At 36.6% G+C, this 27,782-nt stretch overlaps 1 protein-coding gene across 1 annotated transcript in view; it reads right to left on the bottom strand.

Annotated features, from left to right (window-relative positions):
- UBE2D2 (ubiquitin conjugating enzyme E2 D2) overlaps positions 1-27,332 on the bottom strand; it is a 46,485-nt gene extending 19,153 nt beyond the window's left edge. The window contains exon 1 of the mRNA XM_032476874.1: positions 26,692-27,332. Coding sequence (XP_032332765.1) covers positions 26,692-26,715 — 24 coding nt within the window. The 5' untranslated portion in view covers positions 26,716-27,332. The remainder of the gene's footprint in view (positions 1-26,691) is intronic.
- Between the last annotated feature and the right edge of the window lie 450 nt (positions 27,333-27,782).

Below are 27,782 nucleotides of genomic sequence, written 5' to 3'. Positions count from 1 at the left end.
TTTACTGCTGTTTATTTTGCTACTAGATGTCTAAACCATATCATTTCCTTTCTTTAGTCGATGGACATTTAATTTAACTCCTATTTTTCACTATTACAATGTTTTGGTAAATACTCCCATACACGTGAATTTTTCTAGATAAACACTTCAACTTAACTAACAAGTCTCCTCAACCCCTTTTTAATCACGCACACATGCCTTTTATTACGTATACAGGTTTTTTAAAATTATTCCCTCAATCCATACACACAGGCAAAAATATGTGTATTGTTCAGCACACTGGAACTTGCAAACCTGATCACTGCCTAGAGAAGGGAAAATTATTCCCAAGAACATGCTTAACCAGGAGGTCAATCCATCTGCCAACGTCCGAGAACACGGAGATGAACCTAACAGACACTATCCTCCTTCTGAACTTTCATTCATTACCATTCAGTAATCCTTCTTTAAGTCCACTTCAGCAGTACATTTCTTGCCGACAATCATTAAATGTCCAAGACGACTTTCATCATCATCATCAGCTGCTACAGAAATCTGGGATATAAGTTTATTTGGTATCATCAGAAAATGTGTTGGTGCTTGAGGGGAACACTTTTTTAATTATAATTTTATCATCAACTCTACAGTTAATGTTTCACACAACTTATTCACTATTAAACTGAGATGTTTCAATTATTACAGAGGAGTTTTCTTCACAATGTTTAATAGATGGCTATTTTCTAAGTTTACTTTAATAATTGGTCCTATCAAAAACTGCACGGAGATTTTTACACTGCACATATTGGAAACTAACCATCTCATGTGTAATTACGTTAATGAAAATAAGTTTCTGTAAGGATTACAGTGGTTATTCTATAACCTGTTTACGTTCTTGCTGATATCAGCAGGGGTAATAGGCAGAATTCAGTTTTCCCAAGTCTCACATCCTTTGATGTTTTCTCATTTTTCTGCTCTTAGGTAACTTTAAGCAAGTCATTCAACTTCTCCAGATCAGAGCTTTCACATCTATAAAACAAGGAAGTTAAATAACTAAAACAGCATGGTTTGGTCATAAGTTTAGGGGTCAAGTAAGTTTGGGAAATGTTATAATCCACATCCTTATAAGAATATTCAAAGTTCTAAAGAAGTCTGGCATAAAGAAAACACTACTGTTTGGACACAAAACCAGGCTTTGCTTCTTTCCTTAGCCCATTCTTTCAATGCCACATTCCTCATTCAAAGTTTTATTCTTACAAAATGTTTGTGGTAAAGTCAGAAATAAGTCTGAAGGAACCAAGAACATTTTTTATCCCAGACAAAGAAATATTAGTGTTTTAGAATAAAAGACTTTTAAGTATGACATAGAGAAATCTATACAACATGGCTAAAACTGTCCTAAAGTTATTTCTCTCATCTACACCTTGTCTCCCCAATCTGGACTATGAATTACTTCAGTGTTGTTAGTTTTTTTTATTGTGGTAAAATACACATAACACAAAGTTTACCATCTTATCCTTTTTTTCCTCTATTTTGCTGTGTTTTATTACTCTGGATAGAACAAAACCAAAATAACCACAAAAATACTTGGGAGAAAATCTTCATCCATCTCATCCATTTTTCAGTGAACAGTTCAGTGGTATTAAATATATTCATAATGTTATGCTCAAAGTGTTTTAAGAGAATGTTTATAACAAGAGAAAGCTCATGTATGAGTAGCTTTTCAGATATAGATACTACAACATGAATTCCCTTTCCAAGGCAGATTATATGTTTCTATTAATTTTCAGAGACAGGGATTTTTTTAATTAAAAAAATTTTTGTTGTTGTTTGGAGGGGATAACCAGGTTTGTTTATTTGTTTATTTAGTTAGTTATTTTTAGAGGAGGTACTAGGGGCTGAACCCAGGATCCCGTGCATGCCAAGCATGCACTCTGCCACTTGAGCTATATCCTCCCCTGCTTTTTAAAATCACTTTTATCAAGTTTCAGGAAATCCTTACAAGTGCTATCTGCGGGACAATGTTGATAGTTTCCAATACTGATCAAACATATAACTGATGTGTTTCTGGCCTTAAAACAGGTTTTCTAGATAAAAAAGAGGAAAAGACATTTTTCCCATGAAGCACGTATCTTTTAAAAGGGAAATGGTATGCTGTATAATGATACTAGCAAAATTTATCATTTATACAATCCTATCTGCTGTACTATAAAATTTAAATACTGAAAGCTTATACTATTCACATCACAACCTAAAAGCTAAGCAAGGTATCTTACTGTACTTATGAAGTAAAACTCTGTGTAATAAAGGAAAGTTTGATTACCCTAAGTTTAAGGAATTCAAAAAGTTACAAAATTTTAAAGAAATTCTTTCTTTAGACTCATTATTGACCTTAATTATGTAACCAGGGCTACACTCTAATAAAGGGGCAAGGAGGAGGGGGCATTGGGGATTGGAATCAGGAAGTCAGAGTATAATGAGGTCTATCACTATTCAGCAAGTGGGAAAACTCAACTATATGAAAGAAGTTTTAAATAAAAATTTGTGAATTCATGCTCTGCAAGAGGTGCTGAAGACCGCCCTCATCCACTATGGCCTAGCACGCGGAATTCATGAAGCTGCCAAAGCTTTAGACAAGCGCCAAGCCCATCTTTGTGTGCTTGCATCCAACTGTGATGAGCCTATGTATGTCAAGTTGGTGGAGGCCCTTTGTGCTGAGCACCAAATCAACCTGATTAAGGTTGATGACAACAAGAAACTAGGGGAATGGGTAGGTCTCTGGGAAATTGACAGAGAGGGAAAAGCCTGTAAAGTGGTTGGCTGCAGTTGTGTGGTGGTTAGGGACTATGGCAAAGAGTCTCAGGCAAAAGATGTCATCGAGGAGTACTTCAAATGCAAGAAATGATTAAATTAAAAACTGGGCTCTTGTTCCTCAAAAAAATATACTAAGTTCAGATTTGTAAGATATTTCCATAAAATAAACTATAATTTCATTATAAGGCATTCAAATTTGCTTGGCACATTTAAAGTTTCAAAAAGGAGAAATCAATATGAAATTCTGACAATGCATATAATTAATCCAATTATGAAACTGAGGTTAAAAATTACTTTAAAAAGGCAAAGTCCCAGTTTACTTTTATCTATCTTCACAATAGCACAGTAATGATTTTAAAACATATCAACACTGAACACCTCCAATTAAAAGGATTACTGTTAACTGCCTTATCAGGATGAAAAAAAGTCTTTTTTATTCCCCTGGGACATTCTTCTTTCTCCAAGCAACTAATTGTTCATTAACTGTACTGTACAAATCTAGTACCATACATGGTACTGTATAGTAATAGTTCATGGTCAATTTTTTAATCCACAACTATCAAAAGTTAACTTCTGTATACTCTTACCTATACCTCTTTAATGATTAATTTAAAACTCCTTGAGGAAGAGACAAGGTATATCACATAATTTAATCCTTTTCCCAGAATGGAACACAAGAGACATTCAAATGTTTGAATAAGCAGATGAATGCCTAGCACAGAATAAAGCAGAATTGGTGTTCAAACACTTATAAATGAGATGATAAACAAAAGCACATAAATAACTTCCAAGGGGAAGTCCAGTCTAATTCAGCCTAATCACCTTTAGTGTCAGGAAGGAGAAAGTTAGTCTATACTAACAGAGTATATTGAGATTTAATTACTAAACTTGAATGGAGTAAGTATTTTGGGGTGAGACCAGATAATATCAGAAACAAGTTGTTTCTTGAAGCACTTCAGTAGCAACCACTTTGATGGACATGTTCTAATTAAAAACAATATTCTTTGTTCATTATTGAAGGTCAAGAATCTTTCTTAGACCTTATTTTACCTATATGAACTACCATTTACTCATTTCAAAACTTTTTTTCTTAATTAATTCATTTTGAAATTTCAACCAGTCCAAGACTCAAACAGTATACACTCCTCTGCCCCCATGCACATTTAGGCTTCTCTTAAATGTTGTCCTTAGAGACAGGTTTCCAAGAAGCCCTTCTCTCCCATTTCCATTCTATTTCCTGTTAAGTACTATGATGGGAAAATGGAAGTTGCCTTACCACCTCAGCATGGTTTATATTGTATGTGTGATTATTTAATGTCTCTTGACCCAATGACAAATAGGGACCTGACCTCCAGCACAGTCCCTGGTCCATGGGGAGTGCCCAGTAAACATCTGCTGAAGAACAGATAGTTCAATTACAGACTAATTTTAAGTACCTAGAGAAAGATAACATCTTCCATTGATTGTAAAATAATATTTTAATATACCTGAAATCAAACTGCATATTACAATCAATGGCATGCCAGCTTAACTGGAAACAGCTTTTCTTTCTTCAGAGCATATCTTTCAATTGACAGCATCTTAGAGTCAATGAATTAAGGCACTTGGAAAGGCAGTAATATTCTGACACTGCAGCCATGGGATCATATATCTAACAAAGAACAAGTTTAGAATTTTGCCAAAGCAGACGACTCAGTAATGGAGTTAGTATAAGAAAATCGCAACTTTTCTAGAAGACTGGGAACAAAAATATTAGGGAGGTACACATGGGTACCAAAAGCAAAACAGTCAAACAGCTGTTCCTTCCTAACAACTCCTGGTGCTGATGATCAATGGTAGCTAAGTTGCCAGGGCAAATTAGACTCCACACAGGGTCTCTGTCAGGATCTAAAATTACCTCTCCTTTCAATTACTGAAGTCATGGTCAATGTTCCTCAACACTGTTTCCAAAATGAAGGTAGCACATAGCCAGGTAGATAGGAAGAGTCAATGTGCTAATAGACAGATGGTGGGGCATCTATGCCAGAAGATTCCACCACTCACAAAGCTCTGAAGAAAATACTGAATGCTAAGAAATGCTAAGAAAAGAGCTCCCTTCCTGGTATTTGAATAATCAGGATGTACACCAGCTGATTCCACCTCAATTAACAACTACATAGCAAACTAGAAACCTAAAGAACTCTTCTACAGCACTACTCACCATGTACTATAGTTCCCAAGCTTGAGAAGATGGGGACATAAATGAATGATAATATCATTATCTTGGTGTGCTTCTGTGCTACTTAAAGTGGCAGGACAATGTAGACCTCAAAAAGAGATAAAAAATGATATCTTATTTCCCATTATACCCTGTAAAACTATGCCCCTACCCCCTAAGAGACCCATACATACTATTTTTATTTCAGTAGGGTATGGTTAAGTTTTGGTACTCTATTTTAAAATATATAAAAACTGTTCACCTAGAACTATATACCCTTGAAACTTAAAAATAATACTTCTCATAGACTTTACTCTTCACCCTTTCAAAGCACAGTCAGTTTCTGTTTTGCAAGTTCTCCAAAACTATCCTAAGGGGTTCAAAATAATGAATCTGTCCATAGTTAAATCAGTCTTCCTACAGACTGACAATCTCTGTAAGATGGGTGACCAATAGTCAAGTAAGCTGTTAAATTTTACTATGTGATATACTTGCAAAGCTGTCTCATGTGATGAATCAAAGCACAGAAAATATAATTCAAGTAAAAAAAAAAAAAAAGGTCAGAACCATTTCACAAGCCTGGGATTATATTTTAGAACAACTATTCAAAACACCAACTGATAGGAAAGATTTTTACATCTCCCTGGAACAGTTCAACCTCCAAAACAAGACACTAAACAGTATTAAAAGTGTGAATGGGTACATCTGAAGAAACGTCTTTTCAAAGTTCACTTTATGTAAGCTTAGAGATAGGAGCTCTTTGTCCACATTGAAATCACTTGAGATGCCATATAATTAAGCATCTTCTACACAGTAATAGAAACATTTACTATTGTCTTGGGGAAAGATATTAGAGTACCATAAGAGCAAGACAAATGAAGAGATTCTATTTTCCTATGATGAAATTCACACTCTAAAAGGATTTCCATTTTATTTGCAGCAAGGGTTGGGGGAAGGCCAGACAAAAAATTCAAGTCCATAGTTAGGCTGGAGAAAGGTTTGGTACTGAGTATTGTATGTTTCAAAAACATTTTATACTTCCTGATATTAAGAACAAAGCAAGCTCCTAAGCAGTTTTAATATGGCAGATCTGACCAATTAACCCACAGGGAATGTTTAACCCATATAATCATTATAGTGGTGCTACTTGACGATTTTGAGAGCACTTTTGAGATTAACAAAGAGGAGGTGGCAAGCAGAGAAACTGTTCTTTGGTATGATAATAGGAAAAGTATGAAAACATTCTGAATCAAGTTTAAAGAAAAAAAAGCATAGGCTAGTTAGCCTCATGTATGTTATCAAGACCATGAGCTATGTGAGAGTCTCAATAAGAGCAAGACCATAGTATAAAATTCTTTCTTTCTATGACTCAATTTTATCCAATACTTTTCAGAACAGACAGGCAACCAAGAAGAGAGCCACCTCCCTGATCTTCAGGCTTTTAAAGTCTTATAGGAAAAAGTTAAAAAATAAAAGGTAAAAACTCAAAGAGCCCAGTAATTACATTTTAATGCTACAAGAAAGAAACAGTTTAATCCCAGTACATGTATGGTTTTTTGGAACATTTACATCCTATCTTTTAATTTCTTTTCCTTAATCTCCCAGCACTAGGCTAAACAAAGCAAAGGGGCGGGGGTGGTGATGTTGGTCAGAATGCAAATTTCCAGCATTAGATGAGTAAGTTCTGAGGAGCTAATGTACAACATGGTGATTATAGTTATTAACACTGTATTACATACTTAAAACTTGCTAAGAGAGTAGATCTCAAAATGTTTCCACCACAAAAAAAGAGAATACTTATGGGACACGATGGAGGTGTTAGCCAACACTATGGTGGTAATCATTCTGCAATATGTAAGTGTATCAAATCAATACTGTATAACTTAAATTTACACAATGCTATATGTCAATTATATCTCAATAAAGTTGAGGAGAAAAAAGAAAAAATAAATAAACAAAGCAACTTGGAAAGTTATTTTGACAGGAAAAGACCAGGCCCCAAGTAACTAGCTATACTTCTCAAAACAATCACATTTTTAGGTTTCACACCCCCAAAGTCTTTCCCTTCCCCTCTACTCTTCCATTCTTCCTTCCTCCTATTGATAGGCCAAACAAATCCTCAGAAATACTTTTCTGAATTAACATTTGGAAAAAATGTTAAGTTAGTATTACCCAACCATTAAAATTGTTTTTAACAAATCTAAAGAAGCAAAATTCTACTATAGAATTAAATTGATAACACATAACCTCATCCAAGAAGTAAACACGTTATTAAGACAATGCTTACTACAATCTCCCCTGCAGTAAATAATCTCCAAACATGGCTGCCAATAATTTCTCCCCTCCCTGTAAGAACATACCACTCCTTTTATCAAGAAGTAGTCTATTTCCCTTCCCCTTGAATCCAGGCTGGCCTTGCACTTTGCTTGACTGAAAAAAATAAAATAAAGCAAATCTAGTTTTTAGAGGCCTGACATCTTTCCTTCTTGCTCTTTCAGAGCTCTGGGCCACCACATAGAAGGTCCAGGTTATCTTGCTGGAAAGGCCATTTGGGGGGCAAGCGTGTACATTCCAGCTAATAGTTAGCATCAAGGCCCCAGACATGGAGGAGAGGAGGTCTTCTTGGACCCTCTAACCCTGATGCCAGCTGATACAGCCACAGGAATAACCCTGGCTGATAACACAAGAAGTAAAACTTCATAGTCAATCCAGATGATCCAGAGAAGTAATAAATCACTGTTGTTTAAAGTTTTGTAGTAGTCTGTTATATAGCAAAGCTAACGGATAAATACCATTATATAGTCTCTAAAGACAGCAGGACTCAATAATAGATCCTTCCAACAACTGTCACCACAGCAGATTCTCAGCAAAACAATAACAAATGTCTAATTCTGCTAAATAATTAAACAAAACAAAACAAAAACCAAATAAACAAAAAATAAAAAACCAAAAAAATTTACTCTGTTATTGAAAGCTACTGGCCCAGAAGTAAAAATACTGTTAAGAGGGAGAAGTCATGATAAAAGGAGTTTATTTCAAGTGATCCAAATCCTTTCAGATTTGATATCCTAGGGTCCTTTACAACACCAAACAGTATGTAATCTTAGCAGGTATATTTACCTAAAACCTCAAATGCGGTAGACAATAAGCTCATCACTTTAGCTAAATTTAAGACTGCAGTCATTTTTAAAGGTTACATATTGATCTAGGAGAAAATCATGAACTATTTAAAAACTATGTATATGTCCAATACTCTAATTATGCAAAGATAATAAGATCCACAGGGGATCTGTATTTTATGACCTTTAAAGTACCTGTTCTTTTAGAGTTACAATTTCTAGAAATATAAATTTTCATACAATACAACAGCATGTGTTTCGAAATATATATAGGAAGAATCACTGAAAGTATATCAGACTTCCAAGCAAAGTGACAGATTGAACATGTAATTTACTCTCTCCCAAAATTCTACTAAAATAAGAGTCATCAGGTTTTTTTCAAGGCTTAAACTCACAAATAACAAAGAACAGGAAAGGGGACAACAGCAACAACATTTTTGTAGCTAGAAAGCAGACTGATGAGTGATAGTGATTTAGCAGTCCCAAGAAGGTGAATCTTAATTCATGAGAAAAACTCAAGAAGGAACCAAATTTACAAAGGCTCAGAAGGTGATAACACAAGCAACTCCTGGAAGTAGGACTGAAAACAGGAGACCTGCTTGCAAATCTGATTAAGGAGATGAGTATACAATCAGTAGTATGTAGAAAATGTGGGACACCAAACAGGACTTGGGGCCCATTTCATCCAACATAAAGTATAAGAAAAAAAGGGATAACTACATAATAAAAAAGACTTAAAAGATGTCAACCAAATGCAATTAGTTGACTTTGTTTATACTATGTAGATTCAAACAAATCAAATATAAAGAAGAAAACCTCATCTGAAAGAGAAAAAAATTTAAATGACTGAACATTTGATACCAAGAACTTACTCATATTTTTAGATATGATAATTATACTGTATGTGTGACTTTTTAAGAGTCATTGTCTCAGGATTTCTCAATCCAATAAATAATTGACATTTGGGGTGGGATAATTCTTTGTTGTTGGGGGCTGTCCTATGCATTGTAGGCTGTTCAGTAGTTCCCTAGTCTCTACCTACTAGATGCCAGTAGCAACCAGTAGCCTCCCAGCAGTGACAACTAAAAATATTTACAATGTCAAATGTCCCCTGGTGGGCAAATCCACCCCAAAGTAAGAACCACTACATTATCTCTCAGTAATACAGTCTTAATTATTTACAGATAAAATGATATTTGGGATTGGTTTCAAAATAATACAGTAAGGATGGAAAAGGTAACAGAGAATTAACATAAAATGTTGGGTGATGGGGTACCTGAAATTTGTTATAGAATACTCAGTGTTTTGATGTTTGAAAATTTCACTGAAGTTTATTAGACATCTGTTTTACGCATTTTTATATAGTATGTTATATTCATAACAATGAAAATTTCTAAAGAAAAAAGTTAATTAGAAACTCTCATATCCTTTAGTTGGGTGTCTAAAACTTTTGGAAAACAATTTGACATTATCTCACAAAAATAAAAAGGTCTATGTTTTATAACCAAACAATTCTACTGACTATAAAGAGAAATTCTCACCTATGTGCACCAAGAGACATGTATGGGGATGTTGATGCTTCAGTATCTGTAGTAGCAAAACCTTGGGAACAAATGTCTAGTATAAGGGTAATAAATTTTAACATATATTGGTTGGTATACCTGTATTCATTGAAAATGCATGTTGTTTAAAATGTATACATTTGTATAACATCTATGTAATTTTGAAAACATTCAAAATAATACGTGTTGTTTATGGATATAAATCTCAAAACTAATAAAGATAAAACATTAAAGCTTGAAACTAGAAGTGATATCTAGATCAATTCTTTGACTTCCAGTGAATGTTCGCTCCACCCAAGCAAACTAGGCCAGAGGTTTGTTCTCTGGAGAGGATAAAACAGAAGGTTCAAGACTGAGAGACACTAAACCACAGCCAATGGCATGGATGATGTACGGAAACTAGGAAGGTTAAGTGAACATTTACATACACACTTTGTTCCAAGTACTTCTGAGAACACTGGAACACTGGCCAGTACCAGGCAGGAGATTAAAAGACCCTTCTCTAGAAAATCTGCACAAGATAAAGAGCTATACAATTCACTGACATTAGTGGTTCATCCAGAGAAATAGCCCTGACAGCAAACCGTAAGTTGGCTTCCACAGTTGCCAAACCTCACCCCCATTTGCTCATACCCTTTAATCAGCTTTTTAATGGCCTTCTAAAATAAGGATAAACAACTGACAATGAAGGAATTGGCCATCTTCAATATGAAAGATAAAGACCAAAAACAATGTGGAGAAAAAAGACCATGCAGGAAGAAGAAAAGGTCAAAACAAAAGAAAAGCTATCATGAATATCCTTAAACCTCAGAGAAGCTTTTGCGTCTACGAAACAAGAACAAAATTCTTAAACAAGTAAGCAAACACTCTGAGAATGAGAAACTCTTTCAAAAAGTAGATAAAAAGACAAAGATAGGAAATAGAAAAGAAATACAGATTCCATACAATCTCCATCAAAATTCTAACTGCCTTTAAAAAAAACCCGAAAAACAAAAACAGGAATGACAAACATAACCTAAAATTCATACGGGAATGTAAGGGACCCCAAAAGTCAAAACAATCTTGGGAAAGAAAAAGTTGAAGGATTCACACTTTGTGATTTCAAAACTTAATACAAAGCTACAGTATTCAACAGTATGGTACTGACATAAGAACAGATATATAGATCAACAGAACAGAATTGAGAGTCCAGAAATAAATCTATACGTCTATGGCCAACTGTTTTGTTTTATTTTGTTTTATTTTTTCTCAGAAAACAAAACACTGAATCAATGGTCCAAGCTTTTACTTTTCCATTCTGACAACCTGATGGACCACAGATGTGGCCAAAGCATATTCTTCATTTAACGTAAACAATGTTAAACAACTACAAAATGAAATTTTAAAAAAATTTTTTAATTTTATACAATTTTTAAAGGTTACTTTCCATTTATAAAACTGGCCAATTGGTTTTTGACACTGTTGCCAAAACAATTCAATGTGGAAAAAAATAATCTTTTCAATAAATGATGCTAGGACAACTGTATATTCACATGCAAAAGATGAATTTAGACTCCCATCTTACATCATACACAAAAATTAACTTAAAATAGATCAAAGCCCATCATCTCAGTCCCATCAGGATAGTTACTATCCAGAAACAAACAAACAAAAAAGCCAGAAAATAATAAGTCCTGATGAAGATGTGGAGAAATTAGAACCCTTGTGCACTGGTGGGAGAAATGTAAAATGGTATAGCCAACTATGGAAAACACTATGGCAAGTCCTCAAAAATTAAAAATAAAATTACCATATGAGCTAGCAATTCTACTTCTAGGTATACACCCCAAATAACTGAAAGCAGGGTCTTGAAAGATATACCTATGCTGATAGCAGAATTATTCAGGATAGCTAAAATGTGTAAACAATCCAAGTGTCCAACAGCTGATGAATGGATAAGCAAATATGGTACATACACAAAACGGAACAGTAAACAGCCTTCAAAAGGAAGAAAATTCTGACAAAATGGATGAACCTTGAGGACACTGTGCTCGGTGAAATAAATCAGTCACAAAAAGATAAATACTGTTATGATTCTACTTATATGAGGAACCTAGTCAAAACCAGAGGCAGAGCAGGGAGGGAGGGAGGGTATAGCTCAGTGGTAAAGGGCATGCTTAGCATGCACGAGGTCCTGGGTTCAATCCCCAATACCTCCATTAAATAAATAAAATCACAACTCCCCCCCAAAAAAACTTACTAAAAAAACCAAAAACAAAAACAAAAACAAAAGAAACAGAGACAGAAAGTACAACAGTGGTTTAACGGCTAGGGAGAAAGGTGAGGAGTCATTGTTTAATGGGTTATGGACTTTTCAGTTTTGAGTTCTGGAGATGGACAGTACCAACGGTTGCACAATATGAATGTACTTAATACCACTGAACTGTATATTTTAAAATGGCCAATTTTGTTATATGTATTTTACAACAATAAAAGAAGTGGGAAAAAAAATAGACCAAAGACCTAAATTTAAGAGTTGAAACTATAAAACTCTTAAAAGGAAACTTAAGTGTAAATCTGTGCATCCTTGGATTAGTAATGGTTTCTTAGATATGATACACAAAACACAAGCAACAAAAGAAAAATTAGACAAACTGGACTCCATCAAAATTTAAAACTTTAATACATACATTAAAAAAAGAAAAAAGGCAAACCTACAAAATGGGAGAAAAATTTTGAAATCACATATATGATAACAGTTTGTTATCCAAAATATAAAAGAATTCTTATAGCTCAACAATAAAAACACAACCCAATTTGAAAATGGGCAAATACACATTTCTCCAAAGAGAATATACATATGGTCCAATGCGCATGTGGAGATGTTCAACATCAGTCATTAGAGAAATGTAAATCAGAACCACAATAATATCTCACTTGTCACCTACTAGGAGAAGTATAATAAAATAACAAGTGTTGGTGAGCATGTGGAGAAACTAGGAAACCTCATACATTCCTGGTGGGAACATAAAACAGTGTAGTCAGTTTGGAAAACTGTCCGATGGTTTTGAAAAAGGTAAACATAAATTACCACACAACTCAGCAATTCCACTCCTAGGAATATATCTGAGAGGAATGAAAACATATGTTCACACAAAAATTTGAAAATAAATGTTCATAGCACTATTCTTCTTGATAGATAAAAAATGGAAACAACCCAAATGCCCATCAACCAATGAATGGAAAAAGAAAATGATATATTCATACAATGGAGTATTATTCAGCCATAAAAAGGAATTAAGTACTGATACATACTACAACTTGGATAAACCCTGAAAACACCACGCCTAAACAAAAAGAACCCAGACACAAAACGGCCATGTATTGTATGATTCCATTTATATGAAATGTCCAGAATAAGCAAATCCATATAGGTAGCAAAGGGGCAGGGGGACAACAACCAGGGACCAGCTCAGGAAGTCCAACATCTAATAACAGTTTCAATAAAGGGAAAACAGAGATAATGAAGTTAATGAAACCATGAACAAAAGGATTCAAGACAATTTCTCAAAACTTCAAGATGTGAACTTCTGGCTTGAAAAAACCAATTGAATTTTGAGCAAAGTAAATGAAAACTAACCTACATCATCAAATCCATCATGAAATTTCACAAAATTGGGGACAAAGAAAACCTATAAGCTTCCAGAAAGGAAACTGGTCACATATATAGGATCAGAATAGTTTGGGACTTAACAGCAATACTGGAAGCTAGAAGATAATAAAAATACTGACTATAAAAGTAGAGTATCATCCATACTGGTGGTCTTACCCCAGCCTTTGAGATTAGATCAAGTCATGTTTACAATCCAAATGCCAATACGCTATTAGCTTTAAGCTCTTCCTCCAAATTCTGAACAATCTTCTTAACCTTGTATTAATATTGCACGTGACCTCATACAATTTAATTTCTACATGAAGTTATAGGTTCAACAATAGAGGAACTAAAATAAGACTTAAAAAATTACTGCATAAGCATGCTTTGGGATTGCTACTCTAAGTTAAACAAAATTTTATTTATTAGAGATCTGTCCTACAGTGATGAAAATAAAAGGTATAACTATTTCTTTTTTGAAAGGAATTTAAATTTTTATTTTAAACCAATTTATAATCAGTGTTTTAAACATGTATGAAATGGTTTCATATCAACTTTGAAATAGATATAAGTATCATGGCAATTCACAATTTTAAAAAGAGCTCACAAACATGTATGATATTCTCCAGGTAAGCTCAATAACTTCAAAGTGGATTTCAGTATTTCTAATCAACAAAAGTGAAGCATAATGCTTAAAGTACAAATAACCTTTCAACAGACCAGAATCTGGACTTCTACTAAACTCAGTGCTGATATATTATCGCCTTGACACAATAAGTAAAGTAGGGGAGGTTTCACAAGTAACTCCCCATCACTTACAACAATGTACCCCTATCAAAACATGAATATTTCTAAATATGCAAAGACGCCAAGCTCTTAAATTATGAAGACAAGCCACGGCTTCTTACTAAACTTTAACACTAAAGTTAAACTAGGTAGGTCTGAATCTTAAGCCAGGTAGTAAATACCTAGGTGCTGGTCATATCAGTGTCTAAAACTTTCTCTATACATAAAGTATTTCATAATAAAAGATAAGTTTCAGGTCTTTTAATTATGGTTGTTTCCAATTATTTCTAAGAATGGAGACTAGTTTCTACAGGTTACTAGAATTATCAAAATTGTCTCAGAATAACAGCATTAAACTTAGAGTATGGTTTTAGTATTTTCCCAAGATGTGCTAAAGAAAATGCCACATTCCCTAACTGGGAAAAGTACTACGTGGTCACTCACAATCACTAGACTGAACTTCCTATACTGGTTTTAAGTAACGGCTTGCACTATTATATTAAGTAGCTTTTATCTAAATATTTATGTCAAGTAAGTCCTATATTTCAATTTGTTTTTAAAAATGGTAAGGAAATCCACATGGGGATGGGCATGACTCAAAACAAGATGTCCAAGTCAGGACAGAGTTAAGAAGGGCACTCCAAGGGAGAGGAGAGGAAAGAATGATATCTATGCAGATGTGCCACAGCAATGGGAAGTTGATTATATACACAGGAGATCTGATCAAATGAGTGAATATATTAACAGAGAACTTTCACTGTCAAAAAAGAGTATCAATACTGAAAGAAGAAATACAGAGTAAACCCTATGGTAGTGGACTGAAATTAGAGTGTGAACTCATGATTTCTGATATATAGAGAAAAGTAAATATACGTATGTACGTGTACATATCTATACATACACATATTCCCTAGCTACCACTGGTTATACTGAGAAAGCCTGGAAAGACTGAGACTCTTAGAGCAATAAGCATACCTAGCAACCAGATCTTGGTTTCTAAATACCACTTACCGCTAAAAAACACAAAAGAACCTTGGAAAAATAGGTGATTACAGGGCTAGAGCAGGGAAAGTAGAAGAAAAAGCAGGAAACACCTTTTTGTGCCAGAACTTAAAGAACAGCTCAAATCCTGGGGGAAAAAGCATGTCGGGGACAATTTGAGAATTAAAACGAATAATAATAAACTACTATAACTCACATGAATAAAACAGGAAATCATGAGTCCATACAAATATAAATTTTAAAATAAATTAAAATTTTTGAGTAACAGTGTGGTACCCAGACTCCAACTTGGCTCCCAATGAACCTTGAATTCTAGTACTCTCACCCTTGTGTAGTCCTCTTTCCCACATTGTACAAGGGGTAGTTAGTCTGTGAGGCCAAAAGAATATGGCAGAAGTGATGGTATGTCATTTCTGAGATTAGATTATAAGGTACTATGGACTTTCGTTTGGTTGCTCTATCTCTCAGATCACTCTGAGGGAAGCCAGTTGCTATGTCTAAAGCACACTCAGGTAGCCCTATATAGAGACCCACATGGGGAGGAAATAAGTCCCTTAGTCCAACAACCCATGAAGAACTGAGATCTGCCAGCAACCATGGGAATGAACTTGAAGGGGATCCTCTAGCCTTCAGAGAACTGCAGCCCTCAGCCACAGCTTTGCTGTAACCTCAAAAGAGATCCTGAGCCAGAACTACCCCACTCTAAGTCATTCTCAGATTCCTGATCTTCAGAAACTATGTGATAAAGTTTATTGTTTTAAGCAGCTAAGTTTTAGGGTATTTTCTTATGCAGCAATAGATATATAATACAAACAGGGTAAGTACATATTTTCAAAGTGTCTCCCAACAAATTACTTATTCATTATGAAGGGGAAAAGAGCAACTCTATAGTAGGAAACCCTCGCAGCTATTACCTTAATCAAGTGACAGAAGTAAAAATTCTCAGTAATGGGTCAAACTGAAATTGCAGACATGGAAGCAACCTAAACGTCCATTAGCAGATGAATGGATAAAGAAGTTGTGGACACACACACACACACAGGAATACTATTCAGCCACAAAAAACAATGAAATAATGCCATGTATAACAACATGGATAGACCCAGAGATTATCATACTAAGCAAACTAAGTCAGACGGAGAAAGACAAATATCGTATGATACTACTTATACATGGAATCTAAAAACATGACACACATGAACTTATTTACAAAACAAAAACAGACTCACAGACAGAAAACAAACTTATGGTTACCAAAGGGGAAAGGTACAGGGAATAAATTAGGAGTTTGAGATCAGCAGATACAAATACTATATATGGAACAGATAAACAGTAAGGTCCTACTACAAAATACAGCACGGGGAACTATATTCAAAGCTTGTATATAATAACTGATAATGGAAAAAAATATGAAGTATATATGTGTGTGTGTGTGTATATACATACATATATATATGTATATACACACACACATATATATATATATAACTGAATCACTATGTTATACACCAGAAACTAACACAACATTGTAAATCAACTATACTTCAATTTAAAAAAAAAAAGAAACTGCATACCACCTGACAGGATGTAATGAAAAGAATCCAACCAAAATCATGCACTACTTGATAGGACAGAGATGGACACAGCATTGCTTCTGTGACATTCCTACCAAAGATGTATGACCTAAATCTAATCACTGTGAAATACCCGAAAAACCCATACTGAGGGACATTCTGCAAAATAACTGTACTGTAATCTTTAAAAGTGTCAAAGCCATAAATCAACTATATTTTAATTTAAAAAAAAAGCATCAAGGTCATGAAGCAAAGAAAAGACTGAGGAACTGACGGAGACTAAAGATAGATAACTAAATGCAATGAATAACTGGACTGGATCCCTTCCTATAAAGGACATTATTGGAACAACTGGCAAAACTTAAATGGGATCTGAGAATTAGATGACAGTAGTATCTCAACGGGAATTGCCTAATTTTGATATTGTGATTATGTAGCAGAATGCCCATGTTTGGAAGAAATACACGTTAAAGTATTTGGGGTTCATGAGTTATCATATTGACAATCTACTCTGAAATGTTTAAAGAAAAGGATGTTCTAAGTTTTGTATTTGCAACTGTCCTGTAGGTTTGAGACTGTTTCAAAATTTTAGAAAATTAAAAAACAAAATCATAAAATCCCACAGGCAATTACAGCAGTCACTTTATTAGAATTTGGGGATTAGATGGTATATTGGGTTTAACAGTCCTCAAAATGATATGTGGCACATCTTAATTTCTGGGACCTATAAATGTTATCTTATTTGGAAAAAGAATCTTTGTAAATATAAATATAATTAAATTAAGGACCTTGAGATAAGAACATCCTGGACTACCTGGGTGGGCCCTAAATATAAAAGCAAGTGTCCTTATAAGAGATAAAAGACATACACACACAGAAGATAGTGTGAATATGAAGACAAAAAGTGAAGTGATAAGGCCACAAACTAAGGAAACCGAGGAATGCTGTTACCAGAAGCTGGAAGAGGCAAGGAAGGATTCTCCCATATATCTCCAGCGGGAGTATGGCCCTGCTGGACTTTTAACTCCAGAATTGTGAAATAATAGATTTATTGTTATAAGCCACTTTGTTTTTGGTAATTTATTACAGCAGCACTATGAAACTAATATGGATAGCATAAATAAGAGGACATTTAATCAAAGAAAATCACTCACTGTCATTAATATACTATTATTTTAAGAACCCTATTTTCAAACTGATATCATTGTGGCTTCTGTAAAATTCAACTTTGATTTCAAATTTTTTATCTGTTACACACCCTTAAAAAGTTGGCAAAGAAGTCCTAGCACATATATTGGATGATGCTCTACAAGTGATGGAGGGACATGTTCAAAGGGCAACAGCAGATATTTCTATTATAAGATAATGTTAAGAGAATTGTTTTTACTTAAAGGCTTATAAAAATATCACAAGTATTGGAAAAATATTAAGATAACAATAGTCTGGGGGGAGGGTATAGCTCAGTAGTAGAATGCATGCTTAGCATGCACGAGATCCTAGGTTCAATCCTTAGTACCTCCATTAAATGAATAAATAAATAAAATAAAAATAAACCTAACTGCCTTCCCCCACTAAAAAACTAAACAGACAAAAACAATAGTTTGAAGTTTGCTGAAGAAAAAACTTAGAATTCAGTCCCTTTTTCCATTTAGGAATATTGTAAAACATTACTTTTACAACATCAGGGTGTTTGTTTTTTCCTCTTTTCTTTTCTTGGTTGGGGCAGCAATGAAGTGGAATGCTAAACTGACACTTAGCAGCAACACCTAAGATTTCAAGATTCTACCAGTTCCATGGGTCAACATTACTGGGCAGCTAAGCCACAGTGGTAATATTAAAAACTATCTTCTATGTGGTCCGTATTTTCTTTCTACTCATCCCCCCCCAGAGGGGTAGGGTATGTGACACTATCCCCATTCTATAGATAAGGAAACCAAGACAAAGAAAATCAGTGAAGTAACTTGCCTAAGGCCATAGGGTTAGAATACACTCAGTAAACATGTTGGTCCAAAATCCTACCATTTTTTTCTACCCTACCATTTGCTCTTGGCATGTGCTAAATGTTGCTGGCAAAAACTGAATGCCTAATATGCATAAGGTGCTGGAAACATAACAAATAAGACACGGACTTTGCCCAGGAGAGCTCAGTCTAAAGAGGGTAATAATCAATCATGTCTACATACTAAGAAATAGTTCTATAGCAGAACCCTACTGTCTGCATGCCTGGGGTATGCTTCACAGAGAATCAGTTTCTGTTGGATCTCAAGGATGAATAAAGAATTCAGAAGAAGGAGGAGGTTGGGTGAGAAGACATAGTCTGTATAAGGAAAAGTACAAAGACTAGAAAAATAATTCTGAGAAAGATCAATCAGAACTGTTTCAATTATAGTAGTATTTCTCATGATACTAATAAGTATTAGAAAAATATAGTACTATTTTTATCCTAAATTTTATCTATTTTTAGTACATATTTTAAAGAAATACTACATATTTCCACAAATTTAAAGCAATAATTTGCCTCAAAAAAGCTTACACACCACAAAGCAAATTATGGCCATACTCTGATACACAAACAGCATTTAACCATGGGTATTATCTATTTGACTTCAATGATCTATCCTGTTTCTTATCATAATTCAATATATATTTGAGAAGTTATTTAATCAAAGCTTACTATGTGCTAAGTATTTCTAATATACTAGTGCATTCCCAACAGACTTAGAGCTAAAATACGTAAGTTTTAAATGAAAAGCGAAGTTCTTCGATATTTTTCAAATTTTAAGAACAACTTACTGTGGTATAATTTCTGTACAGCAAACTATCCATATTTCAGATGTACAATCTGATGAATTTTGATAGTGGTATATACCTACGAAACCACCACCACAATCAAGATACCTAACATTTCCATCACTCCCCCAGAGGTGCAAATTTCAAACTCCCAATTTTCATTTCCAATCCCCATTACCCCCTGGTAACCATGAGTCTGTTCTCTAAGTTTGTGAGTCTGTTTCTGTTTTGCAAATAAGTTCATTTGTGCCCATTTTTTTTTTTCAGATTCCACATATAAGCAATATCATATGGTATTTTTCTTTCTCTTTTTAAAGGGGTTACTTCACTTAGAATGACAATCTTCAAGATTATGATCTTCAGATCCATCCATGTTGTACAAATGGCATTATTTTATTATTTTTTATGGCTGAGTAGTATTCTGTCATGTATGTGTATGTCTGTGTCTGTCTGTCTGTGTGTGTACATACACACACATCTTCTTTATCCAGTCATCTGTCAGTGAAAGTCTTTTGATTCTTAAGCTCCCTAAATCAGATTATTTTTGAACATGAGCAAAGCATAGACAACTTTTTTTAAATTAAGTGATCTATCTGTCCATGAGACAATTAATAATGTTGGTAATAGACTAACTGCATGAATATTGCAAAATACGCTTTTTGTATTCTCTTTTGCTGCAATGCACCTGTTTGAAACAAATTTTTGCATTATACTATAATGGGAACAATATAGAGTAACACATCTAAGGCAGCACCTGATGAGAATCCTTTTTGCTAAAATAATATTCTTTAAGTGTTTGTTACTTTACAGGAAAATGACGATGAATGCTTCACCTTAATATATTTTGTTTTTAAGTAATTTTCCTAATATTATGTTTGTGATACTAAATTTTGATTATTTATGTTTATTAATTTATGTGGGCCATTTGTGCTGTCAATTCTGGGGGGGAGAGGGGGATTAGATTTGTTTAATTTATTTTTAATGGAGGTACTGGGGATTGAACCCAGGACCTTGTGCATGCTAAGCATGCACTCTAGCACTGAGCTATACCCTCCCCTCCCTGCCCCGTGCTGTCAGTTTTAATCCAAGTGTGCATTATTTTGTAACTCTTGTTTGTATTCATCAATAATACTAGTTTGAAAAGTGTTCTAATAAAGATAGGAAATACTAGATACAGGGAAGGAGAGTTTATCAGAAGCTAAGGCAAGTGAGTAATAATCACATTAACTGTTACAAAAGTTAAATAAAAACTAAGGTATCCATTGAATTTGGCAATTAAGTAATCATCGGTGATCTTACTGCCTTACTGATCAGTCCCACAGTGAATAGGATATTCTGTCAAGAATTTTAGCACTGAAATACCAGAGATGGGAAGGATAAAGAAGAGGAAGGAATTAGCTTTAGTTGGGGAGGAGAGTTTAAAAGTTTTGGGGCTTTTTATTAGGATCAGGGGAAGTCTTGGATCAGTTTGGATGCTGAAGGGAGTCTGAGAAGAGACTGGAACTAGGAGATCAGGGACAATTACTAGTAAGCAAGGAGCTGGCAGAAAGAAAGAATAGGATGAAAAGCAAAAGTTAGTTTGACAAAGGGAAAATTATAGCTTCTTCAGTGACAAGAGGGAAAAGCAACGACTAAAGTATATTTGAAGCAATGTCTGGCTCCACAGTCAAGACTGCATGCATCTGAATTCTGGCTATTCCTATCATAGCCATATAATCATAGGCAAGTTTGTTTACTTCTCCAAGTCTCCATTTTCTCATCTAACCTGGGGAGAACAGAATTCTCATAGGGTTATTCAGAAGATTCAGTAGTTTTGATACACAGTGAGTACTCTAAAGATGATAGCTGTGGGGTTTGGTTTTTCATTTTTGCTTTGAAAGGCCTCCAGGAAATTTGAAAGAATTCATGGGTAAGATTTCTATTTTCTCTATGGAATAGGTAACTGGGTCACCTACTGAGATTACAACAGTGTTTAAGGAGGTAGGACAGTGATTCTTAATCTTTTGGCAAGATTTAAAAATCCATTTGACTCTGAGGAAAGATATAGGGACAGAACATCCAAAATTTGCATAGTTTTTTTTTATTTTAATGAAGGTACAGGAGATTGAATCCAGGACCCTGTGCATGCTAAGCATGCACTCTACCACTGAGCTATTCCCACCCCTCTAAAATCTGCACAGTTTTAAGGGAGTTCATAGACATCTCTCCAACAATAAAACGAGATGTTGAGGAAAAGATCTTCTGGTTCTAGGACATAATTTAAATACCCAATTGTTTGAACAAAAGAGAAAATTGCATCCTCTTGATTTACATATCTAACAACTATACAAGAGTACAAGACCTGCCAGAAAACAGACTGGGTACCATCAAGAAATTCAGGTGCTTGATCAATCCCCACTAAGTCACATGGTCTCTTCAGACAGCAGCTCCGAGATGTGATGCACTGCTAACATTTTATGATTCTATTATCTGAAATCTCACTTGACTTTGTAGACAAAAGAACAAATGGCACTTTTATTTTCCTATGTCATAGTTTAGTATGATGTTTAAGGTTAGCCTGGGAACCTAAACACCAAAACTTTATTTCTATGGAAAAAACAAGCGTGCTCCTGCATTTCTGGAATGAAGCTGCAGAGGTTGCTGGCAGCATCAGGCATGAGTCAGGTATTCCTATCCTGGGAACTGCCTTGGAGATTTTAGCAGCCTTCTCTCTCTGGACTAAAATATCCAGAATTGGACTTTGTCAAAATTCCTCTTTGTCAGTCAATGGTACAGTCATACATACTGGGAGACCTTAAAGAAAATCTAGATTTATTTAGTTAATGATGGCAGTTCAAATTACATTTAAATAGCAACCCAGAAGAGCCAAAAAAAGTTTCTCAATCAATGAACCTTTGTAAAGCAAATACTCATTTTCTAAAGAAAGAAAAAAAACCTTCCCAGAGATTTCAAGAAGCTTATCTCTTGGAGTAAGAAGGTATGTCTGCTTTCCAAGATAAAACTAATTCAGTTGTCTTCTGTCAACCGTTTATTACATTAAAGTTCTGAATATTCCACAAGACTATGTGCTAATTTGTTTCACCATTTTGACTGGAGTTCACTCGATCCTTACCTCTGATAATATTAATGTAATATATGGTATCACACTTACAGTACAGTATTTTAAAATAATCTTTTATTCTTTGGTAACTCCCAATCTTAGACATGTTGAAAGTCTGTAGTCTACAGAAAGATGATTCATAACATGAAACAGATCATAATAAAGTTAAGTATAAGATGCAAACTTCTACCGTGGGATCAATGTATCTACTAAATTAGCTTTCCCTACGTCTGACACATAACCATACAAAACCTCACCAAATAAGTTAATTAGAAGTTTACAAAAAAACTACTTAATCATGCCCAACTACACAAAGCAATACTATGAAACATTTAAAAAGACAAAGTATGGTTTAAATGATTTAATCCTTACAATCCTGGTTACTTACTCAAGCAACCAAAACCTCAATCTTTGTTATTTTTAATTCACGTATCAAACTGGTGCCTACCAAACTAACAAAAAATGTGGTCATGTCTTTTGGTTTTGTTGTTTTTAATTTGAATTGGCTGCCAAAAATCTGGATTTGTGGCTTCCTCTTTAAAAAAAAAAAAAAAAAAGGAAGATCTGGCAACTTTGGGCACAGATTCTGGCAGCAGCAAAATTTGGAGGGAGCTGAACAGCAGCTGCCCTCCTCTAATAGCACATGCAATTTCTAGTTTCCTCCAATTATCTTCGCTCACTTTGGTCATCTGCCTGGCCTTTACAGCCATCAGAGTTTGAAATCTTTATTTTAATGAAAATTATCTATTTACTGACTGACTGGTCTTTTCAGGGGCCTTAAGAATCTTTAACCACAGAAATACAGTAACTCAAGTGGTGACCCTGGCATTAAAGCTATTATACTAAATGTTAACTATAACCAGCAGGACACCATTAAAATGTATAAGGCACTATTATTGTTAAGAGCTTTTAATATCCTGACTTTTGTCTGTCTTCACCTTCTCAAAGAATCAAGATATTCAGCCTCTGACTCTTCCTCAAAATAAAGAAATTAACTTTGTATTTCATTCAGTATTATGGCACTCTAAGAGCACCAAAAAGCCTCTTGCATCTGTATAACAGAAGTAAAGAAGCAAAACAGGAAACAAGTAAAAAAGGTCTGATCAGTCAAAGAGACCACACAGTTCACAGAACACATGAAGCCCTCTTCACTCAGAGCCTACTGGATCTTATTTTAGACATAATTTTAATAAGCTCAGTGATCTGGTTTCCCAGCCCACAACAGATGAGATGCAGCCAACTGGAAAAGGGCTGGGGGTGGTGCTGCTAGAAGCAGACACTCAAAGCATCAAAATCAAAGCTGAAAACCTATAATGTTAGCAGAAAATTTCAAAATATAGACGCCTGGGGCCATTTGATGTAGATACAAACAATCCCAAAGGGTCCCTATCCCTGCACAGAACTATACTGGATGTTCAAAATGAAACCTCTTTGGTACACTCTGTTAAAGTAAAGTCAGGTGACCTTAAAGTATTTATCAAAATAAAGTGCATCAAAAGATCTTCCCAAAAAAGACATGGAATTTAAAGGACTATCAGATTCACAGTCCTTTAAAATCCTGTCAAAGAAACAATACAATGAATTCCTAAATATGCCACATGTCAAATATTTGCTCTTAGAAAAATTTTATTAGAACCCAGATGGAGTAGTTCATGATATCTGAAGTTGAGAGGCATTTAAGCAGAACTATTTTTTCAGAGATTGGTAACTGGGAAGGTTCGAGACCAAGACCAATTATATAAGATAAGACTGTCTTTTGGAGATCCATTACAGATACATTACTAGAGCTGAGGGTGAGAGAGGACTGGTCTTATCCATATGTAGGTAAGTTTGCATTCAATTTAAAACTGGTGTTGTACAAAAAGTTTGCAAAAAAAAAAAAAATCTCCATCTCCATTTTCTTTTCACAATCTTACTGACTAGTACGTATACCAAAAATAAATTTTATTTTTCTAATCCCTAGAAGTTTCAGAGGTTGAGCCATACTCTGATGAGGACTTCAGGTTATAAACTAGGTAAGAAAGGTTAATACTGAGTTTTAAAAGTTCAAATTATTATTTGCTCTACATTTGATTTTCCTTATTAAAATCTTTATAAGGGCATCAAGTGGGGAGGGTGTAGCTTAGTGGTAGAGCACGTGCTTAGTATGCACGAGGTCCTCGGTTCAATCCCCAGGACTTCCATTTAAAAATAAACAAACCTAATTACCTCCCCCAAAAATAAAATTTTTTTTTAATTTTATAAGGGCATCTTTTAGAGAAAATCTAGAGAATATGTAGTAACTCAAAAGAAATCATATTATTGGGGGCAAGTGTATTACAAGATTACAAAGTGTGTTTTGAGTGCTATTTCCTTCTCTGAAAAAACCTCCATAACACACATATAAATCAGAGTAGAGATTAAAGGCTACGTTTCTTGATCTGTAAATTATCATACATTATACCTACTCTCCTTAAGGTTTTAAAAATAAGAGCACAATCTTCTACCATATAATCTCAAATTCATAACTTCTCAATGAGTCTTTAAAAACCCAGTAACTCCTTAAAGCCTTAAATATGCATATATATGTATTTACTTGGATGACCTTTCCCCAGTGTGTTCCCACCCCTTAAATGGTTAAGACACCTTTGCTTAAAGTTCAAGCTTCTTTTAACAAATGACCTGCTTCATTTTAGTACAAGATTTACTCTGTCTAAAGTCTGTCCTTCTTCATTTGATAGAAATCAAAGTAAAAAGAAGTTGGTGAGGAAATAACCTAATTTACAGTAACCACTGGGATTAATTCCACATTAAAGATCTTTGATAATGAATGAAATGAGGACCAAATGCTGAGCTGAGGTGTTTAAACTGTCCAAATCTGCATTTTCGCTGAGTTTAAGGCAAGGTGAAAATTGGTTCTCTTCCCCCTGCATCTCCATCCCATCCTTCAGGATGGATAATCCCACGATCTACTTCTTACTAAGTGGCTATAGGTTTAATACAGCCTCTCCAAGTAGCCAAGTGAAATACCAAACAAAAATCACCAGTGGCACTTCCTCACCTCTAAGAAAGAAACCTGACAGTGAGAGGCACTAAGAGATTACAGTATTAGAAGGAAGGGGGAAAAAACCCCTAAACTTTAAGCCAAGCCCATACTCTAGAAGCAGTGTTAGGAAAACCTCCGTAAAAACAACTAAACGAATAACCCTCATGTTAAAGGGTAAAGAAATCCTGTCTAACGGAAATACCAAGCAAAACCTCTTCTAAATTAAAAGGATCTCCCCGAACATATCACCTAATTTAAGCGTTAAAATCCATTTGTGAAGACTGCAAAAGGAAACTTTGTGTCATTCTCTCCAGTGGATTTCAATGTTCAGGTTTCTACCTTTACCCCTTGACAATTTAACACCTTTTCTATTAAATCCATTCCGACAAACTTGTTAGTTTCTGACTGCATTTGACAACCTTAAGGAATAAAACGCTTCTCCCTCTAGTTCGCTCCTTCCCTCATAAAAGTCGTATTTTGGGTTTTTTTTTTTTTTCCTTTTCTTTCCTTCTGAACTTCCTACTCTCACAGTTTCTGGACGAGTATAGTGGATCTTAGTATGCGGCCGCTAAGGGGCAAGTGAACTCAAAAGAAAGACTTCAGAATTGGACAAAAAGGCTTTCTCCGTCTGCCTGAGATACGCACCTCAAGCTCAGATGTTCTGTGAAAGGAGTCTGGGCTGCTAGGGGTACCGGGGGTGGGGTGGGACGGGCAGTGATGGGGCAAGCCCTTTCGACCTCCGTCGATGGTGCCGCCCAACGCCCCAGCCCCAGCCCCCCCTCCTGGCACAGCCGGACAATGGCCCTCTAGCGCAGCAGTCCCAGGCCAGGGAGAGGCCCTGGGACTCCATACCACACGGGGCCCAGAAAGGAGGCCGAGAAGGAACGCCGAGCTGGCGAGCGCACCCCCGACCTAAGCGCGGGCGGCGCGCCGGGGCCTCCACCGGCGCCATCACTGGGAGTAAGGTGTGAAGGCCGCCGGGCCAGGCCATCGCCGGCAGCCAGGTCCGAAAAGGCTACTAGCCCGGCGCAGGCGACGGCGGGAAGTGCAGGCCGCAGCCTGCTCAGCTGACCCGCCCAGCAGCCCGAACCCACAGCCGACCTCTGGCCGCTTACCTTATGGATTCTCTTCAGAGCCATCGTGGGAGACGGGTGGCGGCGGCCCCCGGGGCGGGGACGGGGACAGGGGAGGGACGGGGAAGGGGCGAGGGGGCACGAGGCCGCCTCGGTGATAGCGGATCGGCCGGAGAAGATGGAGAGTTCGGAGAGCGGATCCGACGGGACCGACTGAGGGCCGGGGCCCACTTGGCTCCTGAGCCTGCCGCAGTGGTCACCGCATCACCCGGCGGCGGCCCCTTTATGCGGTGCCGCCCGAGCCGCCACCGCCACCGCCACCACCGCCGCCGTAGCTGCCCCTTCCTCTTAGGCTCAGCGCCGCCTCCTCAGCCACCGCGGATCCCTCCGCCGGGGAGCAAGAGCCCAGGCCTGGGGCTCGGCCGGCGCCTCTAGGTCGGACAGCCAGAGGGACTGCCTGCTGCAGGTGGACGGAGGAACGCGCGGGCGGGCGGCGCCGCCGGGGTGGGGCCGCCGGAGTGCGGGGTGGGCCCAGGCCGAGGGGCAGGTCGGGAGAGCCGGGATTGGCGGGCCAGGGTAGGGAGGGCAGGGCCGCGCCGGCGGCGGAGGGATACGGGCCGCCCCTGTGAGTATCTTACGCGCCGTCGCCGTCGCCGTCGCCGCCGCCGCCTCCGCCTCGGCCGCCGAGAGGATGACGCCTCGAAGCTCTACGAGTAGATCTCGCGAGAACTGTGGCGGGTCTCGTGGAGGCTTGAGCGCTGCGATCTTGAGTCACTTTCCTGTGGTCCCCCGTACGCGTGTTATCTGAGATCAATAAACGTTTAAAGGCGAATGTTTTCCTATAACTTGGCCGTCTCCATAGCATAGTGCCCTGGAAGAGCACTTAGGTCCATTGCAACGTTCTTGAAGGAGGAAAGGACTTGTCCAAGGTCACGCATCTCCGCATTGCCAAAGCTGGCACTTAGCTGAAGTCGAGAGTCTTTCAAATTCATCTGTGGAAGCCGCGTGGTAGCAACCTGGGCACCTGCAGGAACGTGCATACTCAAAGCAGGCCACAGGCAGCCCTGAGATGGTCTTTTTGACCAAGGCCCAGGTGGACGACAACTTGAATGTCTCTCAGCCACTAGCGTGTC

This window comes from Camelus ferus, chromosome 3 (genome assembly GCF_009834535.1).
Source record: "Camelus ferus isolate YT-003-E chromosome 3, BCGSAC_Cfer_1.0, whole genome shotgun sequence".
NCBI lineage: Eukaryota > Metazoa > Chordata > Mammalia > Artiodactyla > Camelidae > Camelus > Camelus ferus.
This window is presented reverse-complemented; position numbering and strand designations above follow the sequence as displayed.